Source organism: Castor canadensis, chromosome 18 (genome assembly GCF_047511655.1).
Source record: "Castor canadensis chromosome 18, mCasCan1.hap1v2, whole genome shotgun sequence".
Taxonomy (NCBI): domain Eukaryota; kingdom Metazoa; phylum Chordata; class Mammalia; order Rodentia; family Castoridae; genus Castor; species Castor canadensis.
In genome coordinates, this window is record NC_133403.1 from 595,583 (window position 1) to 622,348 (window position 26,766).

The 26,766-nt window shown below is 63.6% G+C and overlaps 1 protein-coding gene across 2 annotated transcripts in view; it reads left to right on the plus strand.

Annotated features, from left to right (window-relative positions):
• The window catches only part of Sez6l (seizure related 6 homolog like), a 52,346-nt gene extending 26,552 nt beyond the window's left edge, over positions 1 to 25,794 (plus strand). Inside the window, exons 2-17 of one of the 2 annotated variants that reach the window (XM_074060612.1) lie at positions 6,062 to 6,652; positions 6,758 to 6,891; positions 7,986 to 8,175; positions 9,449 to 9,634; positions 10,005 to 10,170; positions 12,153 to 12,319; positions 12,862 to 13,056; positions 13,993 to 14,131; positions 15,128 to 15,324; positions 18,082 to 18,276; positions 18,891 to 19,082; positions 22,392 to 22,586; positions 22,772 to 22,804; positions 23,670 to 23,784; positions 24,490 to 24,592; positions 25,624 to 25,794. In XM_074060612.1, the coding sequence (XP_073916713.1) occupies positions 6,062 to 6,652; positions 6,758 to 6,891; positions 7,986 to 8,175; positions 9,449 to 9,634; positions 10,005 to 10,170; positions 12,153 to 12,319; positions 12,862 to 13,056; positions 13,993 to 14,131; positions 15,128 to 15,324; positions 18,082 to 18,276; positions 18,891 to 19,082; positions 22,392 to 22,586; positions 22,772 to 22,804; positions 23,670 to 23,784; positions 24,490 to 24,592; positions 25,624 to 25,653 (2,828 nt within the window). In that variant the 3' untranslated portion in view covers positions 25,654 to 25,794. The remainder of the gene's footprint in view (positions 1 to 6,061; positions 6,653 to 6,757; positions 6,892 to 7,985; positions 8,176 to 9,448; positions 9,635 to 10,004; positions 10,171 to 12,152; positions 12,320 to 12,861; positions 13,057 to 13,992; positions 14,132 to 15,127; positions 15,325 to 18,081; positions 18,277 to 18,890; positions 19,083 to 22,391; positions 22,587 to 22,771; positions 22,805 to 23,669; positions 23,785 to 24,489; positions 24,593 to 25,623) is intronic. The other variant, XM_074060613.1, reaches the window with a different exon arrangement.
• The last annotated feature ends 972 nt before the right edge of the window (positions 25,795 to 26,766 follow it).

The window sequence follows — 26,766 nt, forward strand, 5'->3', positions numbered from 1 at the left end:
TCATCCGAGGAGAGAGCGGGTGCTGTTGTGAGCAGTGGAGACCCACGGAGGGGCGTGGGGGTCCCGGTAGGGCGGCTTTGAAGTGAGTGCAGTTGTGTGTGGCTTAGGAGAAACTGAGGCTCGGCAGAGGGTGGGCCGAGCCTGATCAGAGGGCGGGCCTAGATTCAGCAGAGGGCGGGCTGAACAAGTCACAAAACTGCTAAGTGACCGTCTCAGCCGGTGTTTCTCTGTCTCCCCGGTGACCCGCTGTCCACCCAGCAGCCAGGCGGACCCCATGCCTTGCGCTGAGACACCACAAGCTCCGCTGGCTGGAGAACTCGAACTCGGGCAAAGGTCTGGTGGCGGAGTGGACGCACAGGCCAGGGTGACTCCGCCTTGGCCGCCTTGTTCCTTGTCCTGTCCAGGGCTGACATTGTCCCAGGCATCACATCCTTGGCCTCTCTTCCCCCACCCAGGTGTGACAACCACAAATGTCTCCAGACACTGCTGAGTGTCCCCGGTGAGACAAAGTCACCCCAGTGCAGAGCGCTGTCCTCAGAGACGGCGCGTCACAGCAGGTCGGGGACACACTCCGGTCCGTCCCAGGGTCGAGGCCGTGCCACCGGGGTGGGGACACGGCTGCAGGATCACGGGCCCCGGGAGGAGGCGTCTTAAGCAGCGCCTGGGGACAGTCCTGATCTGAGGGACGTCCCCCCCCCCGCGACACCTCGTCAGCCACAAAAGCCGGGGACGTGGTCCTCTGAACATGGGGTGGCGAGGGTCACCTGCCCTCGACCGTGGACACTTGGGATGGACGCCGTCCTGTGCATGCAGGGCCAGCAGTGTCCCGTGATTGTGGGAGGGAGGGGACGGACGGGGCGGCTGGACCGCGGTGGAACTGCACGTGGCCCGGTGACACCTGCTACGTGGCCAGCGCCCCAGGAGGCCGGGGAGACACGGGGAAGGCGCTCGTCAGCCGTGGCTGCAGGAGAGAATTTGTCACTCACCACCGCCTGTCCCTGTCAGATCTGCCAGGGACACAGGAATGTCACACGTGCTTTTCAATTTGTGTTCAAATCCCGGCCCGGCCACCCAGCAGCTGGGCACTTTGGGAAGTGACTTCTGCGCACCTCGGTGGCCCCATCTGTGACACGGGGTCATCCTCTGGCTGCCCCACAGCGAGAACGACACAGCGACACCAGGAGAGGTGGCCGGAGCGGGGACGAACGGGAGGTGGCGATGGAGGAGGGACGGGGAGGACAAATGACCTGAGGGTCTGTGACAACTGCCCGCTCTTGTCCACGGGGACGGGGACGGGGGTTCAGGGTGGTTAACCCTTGGGGACCCAGTTCTGTGTCACCAGCTCCACCACACAACAGGCAGGTGACCTTGGATGGCCACCAGGGCTGGCCGGTCACAGGACGGGCCTTAAGGTCGGCGGCCAGGGTGTTCGGGGTCTTGTGTCCCTGTGTGGCCACTGACTTGCCGGTCAGACTGTCTGCTGCTGTGACAAACGGCCTGGAGGACCCGTCCACTGTCGCTGGGCACTCGGTGTGGACAAAGGGATAATTCTCCTTTGTGACCTCATCCCCCGCGGTCCTGAGTCCTGTGCCACCTCCCCTGTGACCTGGCAACGTCTCTTCCCGCCCGTGTGACTAGACGCCAGCGTGCCTCAGTGTCCCCCACCCTAAACCCTCTGCACCCTGACCTCTAATTTCATCTGGAAAAGCAAAAGGGTTTTTTGATCACTAGCCAGGGCGTGTGGTCAGCTTTTCCCTGGAGTCCACGGACACCGTTCCTAAAACTGTCCCCGACACCCCCTGCGCGGCCACCCTGCACACAGACGGCTGTCACTCACCCCTGCCTCGGGGCTGACGGTGGCTCTGAGAAGTCGTTCTGCAAACGGTGTTGAGCACTCGCAGTCAGTTGTTTGAATTAAGATTCCTCCACTGAATACAGCACCACAGTGGCACCAGGCACATTTTCTGTCATTGTGGCGAGGACACCGGCATGGTGGCACCTGGCACCACAGCTATGGGAATTGTAAATAAGAGGATCTAGGCCAGTCTGCGAGGTGTGGGTGGCCCTTGAGTGGACCCTAAGCAGAGGTGAGGTGAGCAGGTGATGGGTGGGGACCCCCAAGCAGGTGACGGGTGATGTCCCCTCTGGGGACTTCCAGGAGGGAGGGGCTGTCTGGAGGCCTGAGAACCCAAATGTCCTGAGCTTTTGGAAGCTGTGCCCGCAGCCCGGGCTCCTGCTCAGCCGGCTGGCCAGGTGCAGGTGACAACTCTGGAGGGCAGGACACTGTCCCTAAGGACTTGGTGGCAGGGACAATAGGCTGACCCTGTTCTGGAAGGTGACATCTCCCTGTCAACTGAAGTTTTTTGCCTGAGCCATGCAACTCTGCCACGGTGTCCTGTGTCAACTGCTGTCACCTGGAGGGAACGCAGGCACCCTGACACTCAGTGACAGGAGGCCGGCTTTGTGGCCAGAGAGCCATGGTGGACCCAGATGGTTTCAGGTCCTTGTCCAATGACCCCAGCAGTGTCGGTGACATTAGGGTCGGGATGGAGGGAAAACCCTGCGTCTTTACAGGAGGGGCCTGGGTGATTGGCAGCTGTTGCTGACAGGTGATTGGCAGCTGTTGCTGACAGGTGATTGGCAGCTGTGGCTGACAGGTGATTGGCAGCTGTGGCTGACAGGTGATTGACAGGTCTGGCTGACAGGTGATTGACAGCTGTGGCTGACAGGTGATTGGCAGCTGTGGCTGACAGGTGATTGACAGCTGTGGCTGACAGGTGATTGACAAGTCTGGCTGACAGGTGATTGGCAGCTGTGGCTGACAGGTAATTGACAGGTCTGGCTGACAGGTGATTGGCAGCTGTGGCTGACAGGTGATTGACAGGTCTGGCTGACAGGTGATTGGCAGCTGTGGCTGACAGGTGATTGACAAGTCTGGCTGACAGGTGATTGACAGCTCTGGCTGACAGGTGATTGACAAGTCTGGCTGACAGGTGATTGGCAGCTGTGGCTGACAGGTGATTGACAGGTCTGGCTGACAGGTGATTGACAGGTCTGGCTGACAGGTGATTGGCAGCTGTGGCTGACAGGTGATTGACAGCTCTGGCTGACAGGTGATTGACAAGTCTGGCTGACAGGTGATTGGCAGCTGTGGCTGACAGGTGATTGACAGGTCTGGCTGACAGGTGATTGACAGGTCTGGCTGACAGGTGATTGGCAGCTGTGGCTGACAGGTGATTGACAGCTCTGGCTGACAGGTGATTGACAAGTCTGGCTGACAGGTGATTGGCAGCTGTGGCTGACAGGTGATTGACAGGTCTGGCTGACAGGTGATTGACAGCTCTGGCTGACAGGTGATTGACAGGTCTGGCTGACAGGTGATTGGCAGCTGTGGCTGACAGGTGATTGACAGCTCTGGCTGACAGGTGATTGGCAGCTGTGGCTGACAGGTGATTGACAGGTCTGGCTGACAGGTGATTGACAGCTCTGGCTGACAGGTGATTGACAGGTCTGGCTGACAGGTGATTGGCAGCTGTGGCTGACAGGTGATTGACAGCTCTGGCTGACAGGTGATTGGCAGCTGTGGCTGACAGGTGATTGACAGGTCTGGCTGACAGGTGATTGACAGCTCTGGCTGACAGGTGATTGGCAGGTCTGACCATGTGACGTGGTTCTGCGCGGCCCTTTGTGCTGACGCTCGGTTTTCATGGATGCAAATGGTAACTGTGAGGCCGGTAGGGAGGTGGTTGGAAGGCCACCTAAGGACATGGCACTGTTTTTGGAACACTGTGCCACCGACTCCCTCATCTCCCACTAGGACACCGCAGCAGGTGCTGCTGACCACGAGGGGCAGCACAGACAGTGAGGGACGGAGTTGTCATTCGGGTGACCACCTGTGCTCTGCCGTCTCAGGCGATCAGAATCGGTGTTTTTGTGTCACGTAGCCATTTAAAAAGAACGGAGAGCCTGTGACGACACGGAAGCCCAGCACGATGAGTCCTGGAGAGGAGCTGAGGTACAGGAGTTCTATGCAGCAGTGAAAAGGAATCCACAGGGCACTGAGCAGAGCAGACGCTTGCAGGAAAGTCACGTGGTGTGACCCCGGCTCCCGTTAAGCCACACACACTTGCGTATCTTCCCCCCTTGCATTTTCTTTTGGGATTCAGCAATGCCATATTGGCATGGACGCCCAGCAGGGCACAGGTGGACCCGGCGTGGGGGAAGCACAGCTCCCCGCCTTTCACGTACCCTTGTATTTTTCCACGAAAACTGTTTTATAGGGAAAAAACTCTTTGAAGAGGTGGGGATGGGAAAGGGCACAGGAGCAGTGTCACAAAGTGACCATTTGCTGTGTGACTTTGGACAAGTCCCTTTGCCTCTCTGAGCCATGACGCTTTTGGCAATAACGTGGAGGGACAAATGCCAGCCTCGAGGGCTATTTGCAGGCTGGGGTGACACCAGGAGTGACACTGTCCTTCACAGACAGTCACCAGCTGGGCAGCGCCAGGCCTGCGTCCACCCCGGACACGAGACTCGGTTCCTAATCTCACTTCGTCCTCAAAGTCAGACGCTCGGCGGAGATGGTCCTTGTTCCCACGCACAGGGGGCGCCAGCGAGGCAGGAGCGGCCAGGGCTCCGTCCATCTGCTCTGTCTGTACCTGACCAAGGCCACCAGGGAGGGGGGACAACAGGACCTGCTGCCTGGACCAGTGACAGGCATGGGGTACCTGCTGAACAAATGCATGGATGGACTGATGGATGGATGGGCAGACAGACGTATGGATGGATGGATGGGTGGGTGGGTGGATGGATGGGTGGATGGATGGATGGGGGATGGGTGGATGGATGGGTGGATGGGTGGATGGGTGGATGGGTGGGTGGGTGGATGGATGGGTGGATGGGTGGATGGGTGGGTGGGTGGATGGATGGGTGGATGAGTGTGTTTTTGGGTGGATGAAATGGTAACTGAGCCCCTATCCAAAAAAATAACTAAAGCAAAAACAGGGCTGGCAGAGAGTCTCATGTAGCACAGTGCCTGCCCAGCAAGTTTGAGGCCCTGAGTTCAAATCCCAGTGATGTCAGAAAGAAAGAAATTAAAAGCAAGCAGCCAAGTCATGGTGCTCGGCTGACAGGTGTTCGATTCACATTCACTTTACACACTTTCAGCTTGGGTGGGTTTGTCGCCTGTGGTTCCATCATAACTTGAGGACAGCTCAGAGATGTTTTCTTGAAGACTAAATAAGTGACCATGGGCCCAAAATGCACCACGGCCCGGTCCACTGTCTCCCTGCGATTCCTCCTCGGTGCCAAGGTGACCCAGGCCCCAGCCGCCTCAGGACCCCACGCACCGCTCTGTTCTGCATCTGTGTCAGGAATCAGTCATCAAACGTGTGCTTCTTCCTAATGTCGGAGTGTGTGGTGCTGGGGTTGAACCCACGTCCTCACACGGGCGAGGCAAGCACTTTACGACTGTCCTGTGACATTTTGTCATTTTTTGAACATGTTCCCATTGAGTCAGCCTGGCCGGGAGACATGGCTTGGCAAAGTCCCTTGGCAGCTTCTTTCGTCTGCTGGGTCTCATTAGAGTGGACGCACAGACAGCGGAAGCCTGTCCCCTCGGCCACCCCCTTCCTGGTCCAGGAGAGTCTGGAACCTATGGCTGTGGTAAACTGAATGCCGAGCTCCGTCCCCGCCCAAAAACCTTAAGTCTTTAGGGAAAGGAAGAAAGAAAGGGAGTTTAGGGCAAATAGGACGGAGACGAGAGCCGGACGCCATGGCTCCCGCCTGTAATCCCAGCCACTCCGGAGGCAGAGACCAGGAGGATCGCGGTTCAAAGCCAGCCTGGGCAAATAGTTCACGAGACCCCATCTCGAAAACCCTTCACTAAAAAGGGGTGGGGAGCGGCACAGGTGAAGCCCTGAGTTCAAACCCCGATCTTTTTCCTAAAGATTGACCTGGGTCCCCCCAACCATGGCCATGGCAGAGTCTGACGGAAGGTGACCGACCGCTCCATGACCCTTCACCCCCACGCTGACCGCCGTCTTTTCTCCTCTTTCCCCAGGCTCTGGTCCCGAGCTGGCCTCTGGTCCTCCAGGTCCCCACCTTCTCCCCTCCGCGGAGCTGGACAGCGGCCATCTGAGCCAAGAGAGCCCAAAGGAGGGGACACCGATGGCCGCTGTGACTCCCGCACAGTCTGGGGAAGAGCTGGACGAGCTGGCCATGCAGGGGACAGTGTCCTCTGCCCACCACGACCCCACAGAGACGGCCGGCACGGGGCTCACCCCGGCCCCGGGAAAGAGGTGGCAGCCACGGCCCCAGGCCACATCCACGGTGGCCTCCTCAGGCCCGGCCATCCCGTCCCCGTCCGTGCCGGGGGACCCGGACTCCCTGGTGTCCTTGGATCCGCTGTGGCCAGGCCCCGAGGAGGACACGGAGCCCATGACCCCTGCGCCCCTGCAGGTGGCTCCCCTCACCCCGCAGCCCTACGAGGCCCTCGTGACCCCGAGGAGGCCCGAACCCCGCGAGGCGTCCCCCGATGACCTCAGGGACAAAGCTGAGAACGAGCTGACCGGCTCGGCCTCCGAGGAGAGCCAGGAGACCACCACGTCCACCATCGTCACCACCACGGTCATCACCACCGAGCAGGCCCCAGGTGCACGTGGCCCCGCTGTGGGAGACAGGGACCCCACGGCCACAGCAAGGTCCACTTGGGGGGTTCTGCAGCCGGTCCTGGGACCTAACGAAAGTGTCCTCTCAGCCCTCTGCAGTGTGACCTTCACTGACCCCGAGGGTTTCATCGACTCCAACGACTACCCACCACTGCCCTCGAACAACTTCCTGGAGTGCACCTACAACGTGACGGTCTACACCGGCTACGGCGTGGAGCTCCAGGTGACCAGAGGGGATTGTCTGGGTGCGGTCATTAGGTGTCATCCTGGCCGGGTTGGCTGTCTCTTTGCGCTAATCGGGGTTATTTTAGCTGGGCTTTGACGCCTGAGTAGGAGTTCGTACTCATTCCACAGAGTCCCAGGGAGGAGCAGGGAGCAGAAAGCCTGGGAGCAGACCCTGGCAGAGTGCGTGTGCTCAGTGACGTCACCGTCACTCAGCGTGCTGACCACCCTGTCCCCGCCTTCCCCAGCTAGTGGCCAGGTCTCTAAAACTCTGTGCTAAACAGGCAGAGGAGAGGCGGCTGGGGTGGGGGTTTCTCCCACCACCGTCCCACACAGCGAAGAGGGTGACACCAGGAAAGGAAGCTGGTGCCATGTGTCCCCGACCCTTCTGGGCCAGGGTTTTTGTCCCCAAGCTGGGGGTTGTGCAGCTGTGTGTGGTGAGCGTGAAGAATGATGGCACAGCGGTGTGTACACAGCAGGCGCTCAATAAATGCTGCCTAGTAGAGACAGACGTAGAGAAGTTGTCCACCTGGTGCTGCCCCCCCCCGTGTCTGAAGTCATTCAGTTATTAAGCACTTGCTGTGTACACACGAGGCAAAGTGGTCAACACAGGGACCTGGGAGGGCACTAGACTGGGCTAAGGGAGGTCACAGGTGGACACAGGACACACAGGACGCCACCCGAGCCTCCGGGGTTCTCCAGGCGAGGGCAATTTGAGTGGGGCTGTGGTGAGCGAGTAGGAGTTCACCAGAGAGAGCTGAAGGAGGAGAAGGGCTTGCAGAGGAAGCAGCAGCCCAGGTCTCTCTCTCTCTCTCTCTCGCTCTAATTTTCTCTCTCTCCCCCCTCCACCCGTCTGTGACACAATTGGGCATCTGTTTTCTTTCTGCTCTGACTATGCCCCTGGCGTCCCCTATGTCCAGCCATGCGGTGTCACTCTGTCCCCGGGTCTCGGGGTCCCGGGGGTGGTGCTGACTGGGGCCTGGATCGTGGACGGGAAGGGTCGGGGGCCACAGTGGCCCCTCGGCCCCCTCTCAAACCCTGCCCGGCGTCCGTCTGTCCCTGTGTCCCTGTGTCCATCCGTCCGTCCGCGCACAGGTGAAGAGCGTGAACCTGTCGGACGGGGAGCTGCTGTCCATCCGCGGCGTGGACGGTGCCGCACTGGCCGTGCTTGCCAACCAGACGCTGCTGGTGGAGGGGCAGGTGGTGCGGAGTCACACGAACGCGGTGTCCGTCCTCTTCCGCGGCCTCGCCGACGGCCCGGGGACCTTCCAGCTGCACTACCAGGGTGAGGCGTCCATTCGTCCCCTCCCATCCCCGTCCACCCCGCCGTCCCCTCCCCCGTCCCCCCACTGTCCCCCCACTTTCCCCCCACCGTCCCCTCCCCGTCCCCTCCCCGTCCCACACACCGTCCCCTCCCCGTCCCCCCCACCGTCCCCTCCCCCGTCCTCTCCCTGTCCCCTCCCGCCATCCCCTCCCCCGTCCCCCCCACCATCCCCTCCCCGTCCCCTCCCATCCCCCATACCGTTCCCTCCCCTGTCCCCCACACCGTCCCCTCCCCGTTCCCCCCACCATCCCCTCCCCGTCCCCCCCACCATCCCCTCCCCCGTCCTCTCCCTGTCCTCTCCCGCCGTCCCCTCCCCCGTCCCCCCGCCGTCCCCTCCCCCGTCCCCCCCACCATCCCCTCCCCGTCCCCTCCCATCCCCCACACCGTTCCCTCCCCATCCCCCACATCGTCCCCTCCCCGTCCCCCCCACTGCCCCCCACTTTCCCCCCACCGTCCCCTCCCCGTCCCCTCCCCGTGCCCCCCACCATCCCCTCCAATGTCCCCCCACTTCCCCCCACCTTCCCCTCCCCGTCCCTTCCCCGTGCCCCCAATGTCCCCTCCCCCGTCCCCCCAACGTCCCCTCCCCCTTCCCCCCACCGTCCCCTCCCCTATCCCCTCCCCTGTCCCCCACACCGTCCCCCCCACCATCCCCTCCTCCGTCCCCCCCACCATCCCCTCCTCCGTCCCCCCCACCATCCCCTCCCGTCCCCTCCACCGTTCCCCCAACTCCCCTCCCCCGTCCCCCCCACCGTCCCCTCCCCCGTCCCCTCCCCGTCCCCTCCCCTGTCCCCCTGCGTCCTCTCCCCCGTGTCCCTGCTGTCCCAGCTCCCTGGCCCTGGTCCGATGTCCCGCTGGGGGCCGTCTGACCTGGGGCTTCCGGAGTGAGCAGGGACCTTGGTGCACTTGTCACCAGCATGAGGGAAAGTGACCGCTGACCCAGGACCTTGGCTTCGCCCCCCCTTGGGTGACCCGGTGTCCCTGCTGTGGGAGAGGGGACGCCAGAGTCAGGGAGGACTGAACTCATTCTCCCCCCAAAACTGCTGTCCCTGGCTGGGCAGGGTGGGGGATATGGAGCCCTGGGAAGGAGCCACTGTGGTCACTTTGTCACCCAGGCGTCCCCCAGAGCCCCCGGGTCCCCAGGCCTCAGCTGTTCTGCACAGCGCAAAGTGGCTGCCAGGGTGTGGGTCACAGCAGCGTCCCCACCCACAGGGTGACACCACCTCTCCCTCCCCAGCTTTCATGCTCAGCTGCAGCTTCCCCCGCCGGCCGGACTCCGGGGACGTCACGGTGCTGGACCTGCACGCGGGCGGGGTGGCCCATTTCCATTGCCACCTCGGCTACGAGCTGCAGGGCGCCAGGACCCTGACCTGCATCAATGCCTCCCGGCCCCACTGGAGCAGCCAGGAGCCGGCCTGCTCAGGTGCCGGCCACAAGGGGGACGAGGGCCGGAGGGGGACACTGGCCAGGAGGGGACGTGGGCCAGGAGTGGACATGGGCCAGGAGGTGGATGAAGGCCAGGAGGGGACATGAGCCAGGAGGGGGACAGGGACAGATGGGGGACAGGGACAGGAGGGGGACAAAGGCCAGGAGGAGGACATGGGCCAGGAGAGGGATGAGGGCTGGAGGGGGACATGGTCCAGGAGGGGGACAGGGACAGGAGGGGGACATGGGCCAGGAAGGGACGCGGGCCATGAGTGGGACAAGGGCCAGGAGGGGGACACTGGCCAGGAGAGGGCTCCCCTTCCCGTCTGCCATCCCCTCACGGCCGCCCGCCTGCTCTCTGTCCACAGCCCCCTGTGGAGGAGCAGTGGTCAACGCCACCATCGGCCGTGTCCTGTCTCCCAGCTTCCCGGCAGACGCCAACGGCAACCAGCTGTGCGTCTGGAGCATCGAGGCCCCCGAGGGGCAGCGGCTGCACCTGCACTTTGAGAGGCTGGCGCTGCAGGGCACAGACAGGTGAGGCTCCGTAGCCCCCGGACCTCCGGCCCCCAGATGGGGCCAGGGCCAAAAGCCAGGGAATCCCAGAAAGAACCAGCTGAGGACCGGGACAGAACACGTCTGGGGACCGTCAGCTCCCAGCTCCTCCTCCACCCATGTGGAAACTGAGGCACACAGTGGGCCAGGAACCTGTAGCAGGCTGGCGGAGGAGGCTTGGGGAGGGTGGGAGGGAGGCTGGGGTGGAGGCTGGGGAACGGAGGCTGGGGTGGAGGTTGGGGAATGGAGGCTGGGGTGGAGGCTGGTGGAGGCAGGGAGGCTGGGGAATGGAGGCTGGGGTGGAGGCTGGAGGAGGCAGGGAGCCTGGGACAGAGGGTGGGGAATGGAGGCCCCACACTGCTCTGCTCATTCTTTCTCTTGCGGTCCCTTCCCATGGCTTACCAGGGACAGGGCATTTGCTGAGCCCCTGCCCTGCCTGGCCACAGATGGGCTCTGGGGACAGGGGACGGTGGGGATGGAAGCTGTCTCGGGTGGAGACCCATTGGAAGGAGACATGGTGACAAGGACACGGGACGTGGTCTGTGTGGTCCCACTGGGCACGGGGGAGCGCAGCTGGCTTACTGAGCAGCTGGTCACCGGGACCCTCTGGGGACGTCAGAGCGAGGAAGAGCGAGGAGCAGTGGCGTTTGTTCTCAGACAGGGACGCTCTTGGTCACCACCTGCCATGCCCTGAGCAGAGGCCAACAGGACACGGAGGGCAACACGCCCAGGGTGCTCTGGGACCGGACGCTCGGGCCTTGGATCCTCCCGTCCTGCTTTGGGCCTGGACTCCAGGTGCTTCCAGTGGCAACAGTGTCACAGAGAACACCAGACAGCCGAGGGCATCCATCCCCAAGCCCTCGTCCTTCCAGGCCAAGTCCAGTTGCTCATTGTGACCGGTCAACGCTTCAGAGAGGACGGTGTAGACGACCGGCTCGCACGCAGGGTTCTCTGTAGCGTCAGAATGAACCAGATCCAGGGCCGGGCACCGCGGCTCACACCTGCAATCCCAGCTACCCGGGAGGATGGAGGCCAGGAGGATGGAGGCCAGGAGGATGGAGGCCGAGTGAGAAGTTAGCGAGGCCCAATCCCCATCTGGCCGTCCCTGTGGTCAGAGTCCAAGGTCATCCCCGGGCCCCAATCTGAAAAGAAAGAAAAGTAACTTAAAATAACTAAGAGCAGCTGAAGCGAAAACGGCGGGGGCGGCTGAGGTCGCAGCTCGTGGCAGGCGCGGGGCCCTGAGTTCAAATTCACGGAAAAGATCAAAGAACGCATCTGTGCCGCGCTCTTCACGGGGGAAAATGGCTGAAATGCCGTGACCCCGGCGAGAAATGGCGCTGAGCTCCCGCAAAGGCGCCGACAAGTCCCGCAGAGCAACGAGCAGCACGGAGTCGATCGGAAGGAAGTGACCCCAAAGTCACTTTTGCCGCGGGGACTGGGTCATCGGCAGGAAGAGCTGGGGTTTCCGCCAGAGGGGCCTGGATTCTGAGCGAGGAGCCCCCGGCGCTGGCGCCAAGAAGAAACCGGTTAAAGGAGAGGAAAGGTTCGTGCAGGACGCAGGACACAGGCCCGGCCCCTTGGGGTCCCAAGTGTGACGTCCACAGCCTGGCCGCCTTGTCCCCAGGACGTCCCCGCTCTGATGGACACGTGACTGACCCTGCATGGCGGAGGGAGCAGAGGCACAGAGAGGTGACTGAGGTCACCCAAAGTCACACAGCCGGGAAGTCCCAGAGCCAGCGGGCCAGTGTCCACCATGTCAGCCACGGTCACCGCCAGCTACCCTAGCTTCTCAGTTCTGTCTGTCCACCCAGCCACATCCTCTGATGCCCTGTGTGTCCTCTCCCCCCACCCCGGGAACCCAGGACACGCGTCTGCAGAGGAAGCGGTTGACGGCAGAGCCAGGGTCACTCGGGGACCTGGGTGACGGTCACCGCCGCCCTGAGTGTCCGTCTTCTCTCCTACAGGATGGTCATCTACAGCGGGCTGACCAACAAGTCGGCCGTGCTCTACGACTCGCTGCACAGCGACAGTGTCCCCTTCGAGGGGCTGCTGAGTGACCACAGCAGCCTCCGCATTGAGTTCATGGCCAGCCAGGGCCCGGCGGCCTCCGTCTTCCATGTCCGCTTTGAGGGTGAGGCTGGCGGTCGCCCTCGTCACGGGGTGGCAGCTGGGAGAGGGGACACAGCAGCGGCCAAGCGCAAACGGATCGTGGCTCGGTCCTCAGGGGGGCTCAGGGTGCAGCCAGGGGGACAGAGGTCAGAGTTTCACTCAACAAACGCCAGCCACCCCTGCCGAGCACCCACCGTGAAGCAGACCTGCTAGTGTCTGGGTTTTAGGGGGGGCAGATGGGGTGCATCCCTGAGGCCACTCATGGTGACAATTTCATGTAATCTCTGCCCAGCGCCAAGTCCCCCCGGGCCCCAGCTCTCGGCCGAGCGACGTCCTGCGTCCCTCTGTCCTGCGTCCTTCTGCACAGCCTGGCCGTTCTGGCCCTGGGGACTTTCTGAGCTGGCTTCCCAAGGACAGGTGGCCCCTCGCCCCGACTTTATCAGACTCAGAGACGGATCTGGGTGACGGGGTGGCGGTGCGAGGCCCAGCGCGGCGGGAACGCCTGTAATCCCGGCCGCGCTCCCCGGCTGCCTTTCACTCCCGGTCCCCCACCTCTGTCCCCAGCCTTCGAGAAGGGTCACTGCTACGAGCCCTACATCCAGAACGGGAACTTCAGCACCTCCGACCCCACCTACAACATCGGGGCCGTGGTGGAGTTCACCTGTGACCCCGGGCACTCCCTGGAGCAGGGCCCCGCCATCATCCAGTGCGTCAATGTGCGCGACCCCTACTGGAACGACACCGAGCCGCTGTGCCGAGGTCAGGCCCCGCCCACCTTCGCGACCACGCCCACCCGTAGCCACGCCCACCGCAGCCACGCCCACACATCCATGGCCACGCCCGTCCCCGTTGCCACACCCACAGATCCCACCCAAGGCCTGCCCATTGCACTAACCCCAGCCCCGCCATGGCCACGCCCACTTTCAGCTGAGGCCCCGCCCACTAAGCTCTCATAGCACCGCAAACCCATGGCTCCACCCACGGACACGCCCACCTACCCCGTCCAAGACCCACCCATCGCTCCAACCACAGCCCTGCCCACAGCAGCCCACAACACTGGCTGTGGCCCCGCCCACAGCACCACCAACGATGGCCCCGCCCACACCGTCACTGCCCTGCCCGTGGCCCCGCCCACACCAGCGCTCCACCCACAGTACCTCCCATAGCCATGCCCACAATGCTATCACGGCCCCGCCCACAGCCCTGCATGACGTCACTCCCACCCATGATGTCACAGCTCACCCAGCAGCACAGGCAGCCCTGACTCTCGCGTGACAATTACTCTGGTGACAAGCTGAGGGTGACCGGCAGAGACTGGAGGGGACCCAGATCTCTCTTCTTGGGGACCTGCGCTGGGAGTCACTGGGGACAAGGCTGGCTGTGTGGTGGCCTCACAGGCCCCCAGTGGGCTTGGCTGCCACGGTCCCCATGGCAAGTGACCGAGTGACCATCGTCCTCTGTCCAGGGCGGAGCCGCAGGGCTTGGAGATCCTTCCTGGTCCTGGAAGAGCTGCACACCCGTAAACTCGTCACTAAAGACTGGGCGGTTGCTGTGGTCAGATAGTCACTCTACACAAGTGCACTGACCCCCAAGGGGACACAGGGGGCCCGGGGCTGTCTGACTTGATCACCCCACACTCCTAACCGCTCTGTCCTATTGGCTTTCCCACAAAGTCTGTCTGTCTGTCCTCCACAGCCATGTGTGGCGGGGAGCTGTCTGCTGCGGCCGGGGTGGTCCTGTCCCCAAACTGGCCGGAGCCCTACGTGGAGGGGGAGGACTGCGTGTGGAGGATCCACGTGGGGGAGGACAAGCGGGTCTTCCTGGACGTCCAGTTGTGAGTGTCCTGAGTGTCCGTGGGGGACCCCACCCTGCATTAGTTAGGCACCTACTGCATGCAGGGGCCCTGGGGTCTCCCTGGTGACATGCAGGGGCCCCAGGTTCAGGGAACCAGTGTCACACACTGTCCCCCCGTGACGCTGCCAAGCGGGGAGACGATGTAGAAAGGAAGAAAGCTTGGGGTCCCCGGGGGTCCCACGCAGAACCCCGGCCGCGGCTCGGTGCGAGCAGACGTGCAAAGGCCCTGGGGCGGACGCACGTCTCGCTGTCAAAGGCCCCGCTGGAGGGGAAGGGGACAGTGTCCTGTGTCCCTCTGTCCTGGCCGTCTCCCTTGGCCGGGCCCTGGACTGACCTCTGTCCACCTAGTACACAGTAGGTGCCCAACACCTGACGGACGGGTGAAGGGTGCTGGTGGTGGACCTGCCCATCTGCGTCTGTCTGTCCGTCCCCTGGACTCACAGGGTGACCTTGGGGTGGTGCATCCAGTACAGCCCTCCCCGCCCCAGGCTGGTGGCCCTCGGGGGACAGGGCCACATTCAAGGGTGACCGCCACCAGGGTCTGAGGGAAAAGACCCCGGCCGCGAGTGTGGACAGGGAGAGGGGGACGGTCAGCGCACCGTCCGTCACCGCTGAGAAACGGTGGCCAACACGACAGGTGACCGCTGACGTGGACGGTCGCCGGCCTCACGTCGCCTGGCGCCCCAGGAACGGAGGGACTCGCGGTGACCACAGGACATGGCCACGTGGCGTGCGGGTGACGTCCCCAAGTTTGCTGTACACCTTGAAGCGAGAGCGAGAGACCACGTCACCCCCGGCAGGTGGCCAGGCCCCCGCGTCACTGTCACCAAGGACTGGCGTTTGCCGTCGCGGTGGACTGTCCCCTCCACCGGCAAATCTGCAGCCACAGCCCCACCTGTGAGCGGTCAGCGCCGAGGCCCGGCTGTGCCTCCTGACAGGGGTTGTCACCTGTTCTCCCTTCTCTCTGTCCCCACAGCCTGAACCTGAGCAACAGTGACATCCTGACCGTCTACGACGGGGACGAGGTCACGCCCCACATCCTGGGCCAGTACCTGGGCAGCAGCGGTCCTCAGAAGCTCTACTCGTCCTCACCAGAGCTCACCATCCAGTTCCACTCTGACCCGGCCGGCCTCATCTTCGGGAAGGGCCAGGGTTTCATCATGAACTACGTGGGTAGGTGGCCCCGGCCGTCTGTCCTGTCCCTCTGTCCCTTCTGTCCTGTCTGTGTGTCCGTCCTTCTGTGTTTCCTGTACTGATTTCCGACTGAGGGTCAGGGTTGGCTGAGTGAATATTTGACAGCTGGGCCTGGTCAGAAGGACCAGGTGTGAGCGCCCGTGTGACCACCCAGGGCTGTGTGACCGGGCCTCTGTGAGCTTCCTGGGGACACTGACAGCTGCCCCACACGGTGGACCTGGGGTCCAGCAGACGGTGGGACAGGCTGCATTTGTGGCCGGCCGAGGTTTCCCGGCGGCATCTGCAGTTTCTGGAAGCTCGGATGTCCGCCACGGGCCCGGTCATCGCCCCGCAGTGGCCACGTGGACCCACCCGCCACGCACATCAGGACCCAGGGACGCCCGGGTCTCCCTGGCCCTCCTGAGGCTGCAGAAAACCACGCTGGCCGAGCACCGGGCGCCCCCCCGTAATCCCTGCTGCTCGGGAGGCCGCGAGCAGGAGGACCGCAGGGATTTGAACTCGGGACCTCGGGCGCTCTGCCACCCGAGCCACGGCCTCAGCTGTTCTTTGTTTTTCGGGTCGGGTCGCACAGGTTCGGCCAGGCTGGCTGGGATTAAGGTGTCCACCACCAGCTCGGCCTCGTTCCCGGTCTTTGGGGCTTTAAATTGGCCACCTGGATGGGGCCCCAAGCTGGCGGCCGGCTTTCACCCTTGCCGGCTCCGTGTCCACTCGTGACTTTCCTGAGTCGCCCCTGTGGGACACACAGGGGGATGGCGGTCCCCGCAGCTGTCCAGACGAGGCACCCTGGACGGTTGTCCAGGTCTGTCCCTGAGGCTCCCCCGACCCCAGCCGGAAGACGGGGTCAGAGCCCGGCTCGGTGACTCCCACGGTGCCGAGCCAACCGTCCACCCGTCCACGAGTGACCTCGGCTGGGCGCAGAGCTCAGGCTCCGTCCGAGACTGAGGCAGAGGTCTGCGGAGGAGTGTTTGCTGACTGACCTTGAGGCTGGGGTTTGTTGAACGCACACAGAGCGTCAGGTGACCTCATCGTCCTCCAGAGCGTGCTCACAGGGGTCAGCTGCCATCTCCGTGTGCCGCAGGTCCCGGAGCGGCAGGGGACCCCGCTGAGGTCAAGGTCACTGGTCCCTGCCCAGTGCTGGACTCAGGACAGTAGAGATGGCTTCCGGGACGGACCGCGTCCCTGAGATCCGGGTCACAGCGGCCAGCGTCCTGTCAACACCAGTCCACGACAGTGGCCTCAAGCTGGAGGCCTCAGCTGGACCCAAGAGGGGACCGTGACTCACGGCGACGCCCGCGGTGGACAGAACGGGGCGCGCTGTCCCCGGAAGGCGGAATCTTGACCGTGAGCCCGATGACGGCTGGCGCAGGTCCCCAGAGCCTCTGGACGCACAGGGGAAGGACAGGCGTCCATGTCACCCCCTGGGGCAGAAGGGGACGTGACCCCTGACCCCGCTGGACAGATGAGGACAGGTGAACTTGGGGAAGTCACAGAGCTGCTGAGGAAAGAGAGGAAGGACGGACAGAAGGACGGACGGAAGGACGGACAGAGACAAAAAGCTCCTCCCCGGCCAGCGTCGTCCCCCCGTCCATGGGGTCACAAGGCCACTCGAGGCACGCGGGGACCTGAGACTGCTGGCCCCAAGGTCACCAGGATTTTGGGCCACCGCCCTGCCGCCTGGCGGCCACAGCTGACAGAACAGCAAAGTCCAATGGCCCCAGGGGTCACAGGGGTCAGGAGCGGCCACCCTGGCTCTCACCGGGAAGCCATGACCTCGTTGCCGTCCCCCGAGTCCCGTCCCCCACAGCTGTGTCCCCAACCAAATGGCTAAAGTCGTCCCCGCCCCACTGCGATCCTACAGGCCACTTCCGTCCACTCCGAGTGGCGGACACCCGTGAGATGGCCTTCCTTCCCCCAAATAAACGCAGGAGGACATCGGGCAGACGCCATCGTCGCCTCTGAAATGACTTCCCAGCCCCAAGTCACTTGCACGACACTGTTAGCTGTCGTCCCCGACCCCCTGTGACACAGGACGGAAGTGGTGCCTTCGATGGCCGCCGAGGGTTGGCAGGAGGAAGCAGGGTCCCCCAGAGGACGGCCGGGGTCACGGGGCCTGGACAGCAGTGTCTGGGGCCGGACCGGTGTCACGGGTGACTTGCCGGCATTGTAAGCAAGACACATTCGTCTTAACGCATATTCAGTCATCAAACGTGTGGATTCACAGAGAGTCTGAGGATGACCCCAGTGCGAGGTTACAGCCGGGGTCGGGGACAGGCGTCCCTCGGCTCGGTGGCTCTGTCTTGGGGTCACTCACGGGGGCTCCTATCACCTCAAGTCTTTGTGCGGCTCGGGAGGACCCGCTTTCAAACGGCTGGCTGAGCTGCAGAGAGGACAAGGGACAGTGCCCATGTCCCTGGGTGGCTCGGACAGGGCTCTGGGTGACACCCAACCCTGAACTACTTTTGTAAAACCAGGAGAAAATGCAGCAAGGCCAGTGTCCCCCCCCAGGGACAGGTCATCTATGGCAGGTTTGACTTTGGTGGGACCGGGATTTGAACTCAGGGCTTTGCACTCGCTCCTCCGTCCGTTTTGCTCTGGTTGCTTTGGAGATGGGGTCTGGAGAACCGTTTACCAGTCCGGCCTCCAGCCTCGATCCTCCCCTTCCCAGCCTCCCGCGAGGCAGGGATTACAGGCGCGCTCACCGAGCCCGGCTCATGAGGGTCTCGTTTCTGTTTTAAGAGGTGTCGAGGAATGACTCCTGCCCGGACCTGCCCGAGATCCAGAACGGCTGGAAAACGACCTCGCACGCGGAGCTGGCCAGGGGCACGCGGATCACTTACCAGTGTGACCCCGGCTACGACATCGTGGGCAGCGACACCCTCACCTGCCAGTGGGACCTCAGCTGGAGCAGTGACCCCCCGTTCTGCGAGAAGAGTAAGCAGGGCCCTGTGTCCTCCCCCGCCCCGGCCCCGGCCCCGACCCCGACCCCGACCCCGACCCCGACCCCGCCCGGCGGAGACCTGGGGTGACTGCGCGGTGGACAGCGGGGCGGGCCGGGAACTGCGGTGAGCGCAGCCGTGCGCGGCCGGGGTCAAGCCGGCTCTCAGATTTGGGGCTTTGGGGTCTATGTTGGTCCTTGGAGCCCTCGTTCTATACCCTGGCCGTGGCTGATGGGTCCTGGGGGGGATTCCACGCTGTGGGGTTTAGATCTGTCCGTCTGTCTAGCATGACGGACCTTCCGTTCCTTTTTAACGGGTGTATAGTTTTCCCTTCCGTCTCCGCCGATTTCCTAACTTAAAAAGTGACGGGCGCCTGTCTCACCGCTCGGGTTGCACCAAGAAACCGGGGCGTCCCCTCCCCACACCCCGGCTTTCTCCTGTCCCGGCCCCCGGGCTCCAGCCGCTCCCCGCCCTCTCCGTCCCCCCACTCCGTCCTTTGTCCTTCGGCGAGCGAGGCGTCCCCAGGCCTTGTCCGCTGCCCGTCCCCCGTGGGCGGGGCGCTTTCTCACGCGCGCTGGGCCCGGCCCAACCCCGCTGTCCGTCCCCCAGTCATGTACTGCAGCGACCCGGGCGAGGTGGCGCACTCCACGCGCCTCATCTCCGACCCCGTGCTGCTGGTGGGCACCACCATCCAGTACTCCTGCAATCCCGGCTTCGTGCTGGAGGGCAGCTCCCTGCTGACCTGCTACAGCCGCGAGACGGGGACCCCCATCTGGACGTCGCGCCTGCCGCTCTGCGTCCGTGAGTCCGGGGAAAGGACGGGGGCCCCGAGGGACCAACGGGGAGCTCTGGCCGGCAGAACCCGCGTCGGCCTCGAGTCTCCGCGATCACAAAAAGGCCGAGAGCCGGGCGAGCCGTGCACGCCCGTAATCCCGGCCGCAGGGAGGCCGAGGCGGGAGGACGGGGAGGCCGGGGCCAGCCTGGGCTGCACACGAGACCCTGTCCAACGATAGCCGGGGCAGATGGACTCAGGGGTCCCTGAGGGGCAGAGCCCGTGGCCCATGCCCATAACCCCGGCCACAGAGAGGCCAAGATCAGGAGGATCAGGGTTCAAGGCCAGTCCAGGTAGATCCTTCAGGTGACCCCATCCCCAAAGCCACCAGAGCAAGGTGGACGGAGGGGTCGAGCGCCTGCCCGGCGAGCGAAAGGCCCTGAGTTCAAATCCCACTACTGCCCAAAAAAACCCGAACAGTAATTGAGCAAAAGCGGGGGTCTGTGTGCCACTTTCACCAGAACGGCTCGGCGGCCACAGGACCGGGGGACCGGCTGTGACCACTGCTGACCCTTTTCCACTGGGCAAGGTGACACTCATTAGACACCTGCTGCATACCAGGCCCACGGCTCCTCTGTCCCTGTGGCTTCTGGGGGGGACGAGAGCGAGGTCACCGTCACCCCAGTCCCTCCACCTGGCTGTGGATGGGGAAGTGGGGGTCCCGTCCACGCTGTCACCTCGCGGCCCCCGGTGACATCACCGCGTGACTTCTTCCTGCCCCCCACGGCGGGCGTCGGAGGACACCGGGCAGCCTGACCACGGCGGAGCACAGGACATGTTCTGGCTGACCGCGAGGGACATCTGGACTCACCGGTCCTTGTCACTGTCCGGCACACTGGACCCACGGAGGCCGCAAGACTCGATCTCAGGACCCTGGTCTCCAAGTGCCTCCCGGCCATCGCTGGCCCTGGTGCCGGAGCTCACGGGGACATCAGGGGACCCTGACCTGTGGCCCCTGCCGCTGGCCACACCCGGCCCTTCCCGTCCCCAGCCCTGGGCCTGCGTCTACACGGAAGCGGAGCCGAAGTCCGTGTCCCCTGACAGCGCTGGCACTTGTCCCCAGCCTCCCCCAACCCTGCTGGGCAGCCTGGGGCAAGGACCCTGTCCTGCCTGGGCTCCGGAGTGACACGGCTGGCCGCCAGGCTGCTGCTGTGACAAACGCCGTTAATTGATCGACTTACAAAGAGAAAAGTTTCACGTGCTCCCGATGACGTCATCCCAATCCCCGAGGCCCCACCCCTTAAAGGGCCGCAGCGCCCAGGAGCAGCTTTCCATTTAGATGGGGTCACAAACGCCTGACCCTGAACCGCCATCCTCCTGACCTCTGCCGGGAGCCACCGCACCCGGGCTGTCATTTTTGAGGAAGGACGGTGTCCACTGTCCAGATGTGGATGCCACCTCCCGCCTTTTGGCAAAAAGCCGCAGGACTGTCCCCCTGTCCTGCTGAGGTGGGGAGTGACCTGAAGCCCGCTGCGCACGAGGGTCCCGTGGGTGTCACCATGGCTTTAGTGTCACAGCCGTCCTGGGAAGTGCAAGCCTGGGCTCTGCAGGGCTCTGGAGCTGGACCTTGGAGCCACCTCCTCCAGGAAGCCCTCCCTGACTGCCGGACCCCGCAGGTTCCTGCCGTGACCTGTCTGTGTGCTTGGCGCCCTGTCCCCTGCTAGGACGGGGCCCAGTCCATCCCAGAGCCCCGGACAGCGAGGCGACCACAGCCTCCATCCGCCTCCCTCCTGGAGGGGACATGGCGGGGCCTCCTGATGTCCCCAACCCGAGGACAGGGTTCCCACGGCCCAGGGCTGGCCAAGAGATGGGAGTCCCCGGGCGGTGGTGGCCCTGAAAGGACAGAGGAAGAGCGAGAGAGAGAGAGAGAGTCACAGTGGTGTCCTGTATACACTAGGCGCTCAATTAACGCTCTTCCCTGGCACCGCGGAGTGTCAACGCTGAGTCGGTCGGTGACGAATCATTCCCAACGACTAAAAATTAACTAAATTACGTTAAATTAACTTAATTGAAATTCCGTAGTGGACAGAGTGACCTGGGAGGGCCTAGAACTGAGGGTGGTGGCACAGTGGCCCTGCTGTCCCCCGAGTGGGCACTGTGAGTGTGTCCTCATCCTCGGGTGAAGGTGACGGTGACAGGCTGGGTTCACTGATGGAGAAAATCCCCAGTCCTTGGGTGGCGCTGCCCCCTGCTGGCCACGTCCATGCACTGCACCCAATGCAGCCATATTTGATTTTCTTTTATTTGCGGTGCTGGGATTTGAACTCAGGACCTCCACCTTGAGCCCCTCCGCCAACCCTTTTTTGTGATGGGTTTTTGAGATGGGGTCTCGTGGGAACCGTTCGCCTGGGCTGGCTTTGAACTGCGCTCCTCCCCACCTCAGCCTCCCGAGTAGCTGGGATTACAGGCGGGAGCCACGGCGCCCGGCCTCCGTGGGTTTCCACCTCTCGGGGCCACTTGGGGGCAGCCTGGACCCCAGCTGCTAGGAATGGTAAATGACGGATGGCGGTGACCGCGGATGGACTGTAGAGCCGGGGACCGATCTTCCAATTTTGCACACGGTCCTAGATGATGCCCAAAAAGCTTTTTTAATTTTACTTTGTTTGGCCAAAAAAATTAGAAAAATTAGAACTGGAGCCAGGCCCGGGGGCTCACGCCTGTCACCCGAGCTAGGCAGGAAGCACAAAAGGGAGGATTGCGGTGCAGGCGTGATGAGACCTCATCTCAAAAATTAACCTGCACAGAAGGGGCAAGGCTGCAGTGGCAGAGCAAGGCCCTGAGTTCAAACCCCGGCATCACCAAAAAAAAAAAAAATGGCGCCGGCGGTAGATCCAGGTCACCAGGCTTTTGCTGGGATTTAAGTGGTTGGCGCCTTGGGGTTTTGCGGTCGGTGCGGGCGGAGCTGGGGAGGAAGGAAGACGGTGGCCGGGGCGGTGGGAGGCAGCAGGGAGGGCTTCCTGGAGGAGAAGCAATGGCGGCCGAGCACTACAGACGTGAGCTGGATACCTGGGACATCGGTTGGCTGTGATCTGAGGACATTTCTCCGTCACAGGCCGCTAACTGGACGCCTGTGGGTCACGGGCCAAGCCCTGGCTCTGTCCAGGTTCCCACACCCGGGACCAGAGAGGTTGAGCCCCTCGCGGGGGTCACACAGCAGGACCTGGGTCTCACCCCGGTTTCCACCGCACCGTTCGGTCCGCCGTGCCGGGGTGGCAGGGGAGGGGACCCCGGGGACCATGGCGTCCCTGGCCTGGCCTCACGGCCCCGTGTGTCCCCAGCCGAGGAGTCGCTGGCATGCGACAACCCGGGGCTGCCCGAGAACGGCTACCAGATTCTGTACAAGCGGCTGTACCTGCCGGGCGAGGCGCTGACCTTCATGTGCTACGAGGGCTTCCAGCTCGCGGGCGAGGTGACCATCCGCTGCGTCCTGGGGCGGCCGTCACACTGGAACGGGCCGCTGCCCGTCTGCAAGGGTAAGGACGCCGGCCCGGGCCCGAGGCCGTGACGGGACGCCCAAGGCCGGTTCCTTTATAGAGAGCAAAGGTTTCCCTGTGACCCGTGACCCGTGATGGCCACGGCCCTCCTGCCATCCTGCACCCGTCCTCTCTGGGGACCAGGGGCAGCGGTGGCACCGCCTGACCGCTTGTCTTTCTCGCAGTCAATCAAGACAGCTTCGAGCACGCCTTGGAAGGTGAGTCAGAGACAAAGTCGGCCGGGACCCCATCTCGACCCGGGCTGGGCGCGGGCACCTGTAATCCCAGACGCAGGAGGCCCAGGAGGGAGGACGCAGATCCAAGGCCGACCCCGGCGAAACCGCCGTGGGAAGGGCCGGGGTGGGGGAGCTGCCACCGAGCGGACACGAGGCCCCGAGTTCAAGTCCCAGGGCCGCCAAATAAAATTTTAAAAAAGCAGGTGTCCCGGGGCTGTGTCCTTGGTCCCGGGATTTCTTCCCGCCCGGTGGCTCCGGGATTTGAACTTGCAAAGCGGGCGCTCTACCCCAGTCCACTTGGCTCTGCTGATTTTGGAGCCGGGGTCTCGAGAGCCATTTTCCTGGCGGGCCTCGGACTTCGATCCTCCCGACCTTGGCCTCCTCATGGCACTGATGCCGAGCGTCCAGAGCCGGGGCCACCGACCTGGAAGATGGGGACAGCGGCCTGTCCCACCCGGGGTCCCTCGTCCGCCTTTGTCACCAGAGCCACAAGCCGTGCTCCCGGGCCGGGTTCTCCGATGGCGGGTGTCCCCCCCGCCCGCCATGTTTTGCACGGGATTCACCCAGGCATTAGGACGACTTTCCCGGAGCCCATGCAGTGGTGCCTAATCGTTGCATGGCTGTGACCCAGACACCCGAGACCCCAAAACCACCACAGCCTCTGGGGGGCACAGGCTGAGGACGGCGTGGGGTCCTCACGCGATGTCCCCAGTGTCCAGGGGCAGAGCTGGCCCTCGCCCGGAGTCCCCACAGGGATGTGGACCCTGAGTCGCGGGGGACGCAGACAGGTCACCGGGGACGTGGGTGGCACCTGTGACCAGCAGGGGCTCAGGGCCTGTGTGTCCAGTAGCAGAGGCGGCCGCGGAGTCATCGCTGGACGGCGGGAATGTGGCGCTGGCCATCTCTGTCCCAGTCCTGGTCATTTTGCTGCTGCTGGGAGGAGCCTACATTTACGTCACACGGTAGGGCGCGTGGAGGGGACCTGGGGTCACCGCTGCCTCCAGCGCCCGGAGGGGGGAAGGGCACCGCGAAGCTCACCTGTCCACCTGTCACCTGTCTCTTGGGGACAGTGGCGGGCCAGCTCGGCACCGGCTGGCAGTCCCCAGGGAACTCGCGGTTTTACCGGGGACGGGGCGGTGCACATTTTTGGGAGCAGGGATGTGTTCAGCCCATCACTTACTCAGTCAACAAACACCAAGTAGCTCGGCACTTTTGCTCTTGATAAAGAAGCGGACAGGAAACCGTGTCTGTGACGGTCACGACACATCTGCGTTCACGATGACCGCACCAGGCCACCCTCGGGTCCTGGAAACGTCACCATGAACAGAGTGGCTCGGGATCTACTGGGAGAAGGTTCCAGGGTCACGGGGGGTGACAGGCGTGGGGTGTCACCTGTGCCCCGGGGGACCTCACGGCCACATGGGGGGGAGTGTGACTGACACTTGGGGACACGGCCGTCACCGGCAGAGAGGGAACAGGGGTGTAGCGGCTAGCGGAGGGTCCACCGGTCAGGGCAAACAGTAAGTGCTCCATAAATGCTCAGCGCCGTCACCTGGGCTGCTGTAGGGAGAGGTGACGGACGAGGACGAGTTACGGGCCCTGTCACGGGCGCTGCCATCCGTCCAGCTGTCCGTCCAGGGACTCGACGCCCGGTCCTCTGTCCCCAGGTGCCGCTACCACTCCAGCCTGCGGCTGCCCCTGGTGTACTCGCACCCCTACCGCCAGATCACCGTGGAGACCGAGTTCGACAACCCCACCTACGAGACCGGGGTGAGTGCCGTCCCCGGACGTCCCCCTGGACAGCGTCTGGGTAAGGGACACGGGGGACGCCATCTGAGGGCCGAGACTTTAGGCCACTTTGTCCCTGGGTCCCCTCTGGCGCGAGGGGGGACGGAGCCGATGGAGCACGGCGCGGTGACCGAGGCCGCTGCCCGGTGTCCAGTGTGGCGCAGAACGGCCGTGTCACCTGACGTCACCAGGTGACATCATCCCTGGCCACCGGGAGCTCGCAGTCTTGTGACGCGGACAGACGGACAGACAGACGTCTGCCATTGTGCCAGGGATGCGAAAGCAAGTCGAATCCCGGCGGCTCTTTGGGGACAGTGACGCTCGGGTTCAGAGTGAGGAAAAGGTGACCGGGGCTGCCACCAACACCGCCATCTGCAAAATTGTCATTTTTGAGGACCGCAACAAAATGAGACCGGGGGGTGGACGCTGGACGGGGCGGAGGACGCGTTTGAGGACCAGGGTTCGGCTGGGTCAAGGGGGACAGCGCAGGGGCGGCCGCAGAGGACGTGGCAGAGCTGGTGCCGAGGTCCTGGGGCATCCGTGCCGTCCCCTCGTCACCACGCGCACTGTCCCCTGTTTGCCGGACAGTGACCTCAGGGGTCAGCTGTCCTTTGCGTGTGACAAAGGGTCAAGGCCAACGATGACAGTGACGCGATCGGCTCGGCCGGTCCGTGCCATGGGCCTCGCAGGACACAGTGTCACTGAGGCCACCAGGCCCGGTTTCTCACAGGCTGTCATCGATGTCACCTGTAGGTCCTGGACGCACGTCCCCTCCATAGAGCAGGTCACACCCGGGTCCCCAGCAGGGCGGACGAGGCCATGGTCCACGATAAACGTCCCCAACTCAGGGCCAGAGCTGCGGGTCACAGTGGCCCTGCCAGGGTGGGGGATGGGACCTCGGGGACGGAAGCCCCATGGTGGCTGAGGGTCACAGGACGGGCGCCATCGTCCAGCACCCGTGGGATGCGCAGTCGGGGACAGAGCAAGCGCCAAGTGTCACCTCTGTCTTGCAGGACACGCGGGAGTACGAGGTGTCCATCTAGGGGCCGCCGGGGACCTGAGCCGGAGGACACAACCTGACCTTCAGCTCCTCCCGCGGCCAGCGCCCGAGCGTCCAGTCACCCGCAGCTCTCGGCTGAGGAGTCACCGCTCCCTTCCTCCTATTTATTTTACTTACGGCTGAGAGCGGGTGACGCCTGGCGTCCCAGGGGACAGACGGACGGATGGACGGACAGGACCGAGCCCGTTCTGTTTCTTTTTTTTTTTCTTCAAAGCAAATTGCCAGCTTCTAAAAGGTCCACCCGTGTCCCCCCGGTGTCCTCACCAGTGGCAAAGTGAAATGTCACCTTTGTGAAAAACGATGGCAAGTGACCAGGACTGGGGTGACAGGTGACAGCAGTGGACTTCCTACGGGAGCGGGCACCGCTCAACGCCGAATCCTCAGGTGGCCGGCGTCCATCGCTGGGGCCGTCAGGGCCACCCGTGGGCAGGGTCGCACATCCGCAGGTGTGGCGGGCGCAGGTGGCCCTGGTGACACTGGTGACCCCACGCTGTGGGGTGTGAACGCCGGGGATGGCTGTGCTTTTGCCCCTGGTCTTCTGGGGTGGCCGGACTGTCCCCCTAAAGGCCAGCGAAGGACATGGCTCTCGGTGACGGTGATGTCCCCTTGAGGGCTCTGCTCGGGGACAGCAAGTCCTGTGTCTCGGGACCTCCGCGTGGCTGTGGGAGGCGGAGTGAGCAGTGGGGTCCTGGGTTCAAATCTCGGCACCCCGGCTGTCACCGTCACCACAGAGCAGGGACGTCACAGCTCCGTCTGCTCTCAGGGCCGTCACCATGTTTTCTCAGCACTCCTGATTTTTTTCCTAAACCCAAGGACAAAGGAAGGGTAGGGGCCTGGGAGAAGTGGACGTGGCCAGCGGCACATGGCCACCCTTGGTCACCAGATGGATCGGTGACAATTGGTGGGAGGACCGTCCTTCCCCGCTCTCTGGCCGTTGCGTCCGCCGTGCCGTGAGGACGAAGATGAAATGGCCGGTGTCCCGAGCGTGGCAGCTGCTTTGGGAACAGCTGCACCAGGATGGCTTTCTGTCCCCAGCGGAGGCGCTGACCGCGGACCTGGGGACCGTCCCCGCTGCGTGCATTGGCGGGGTTCCCCA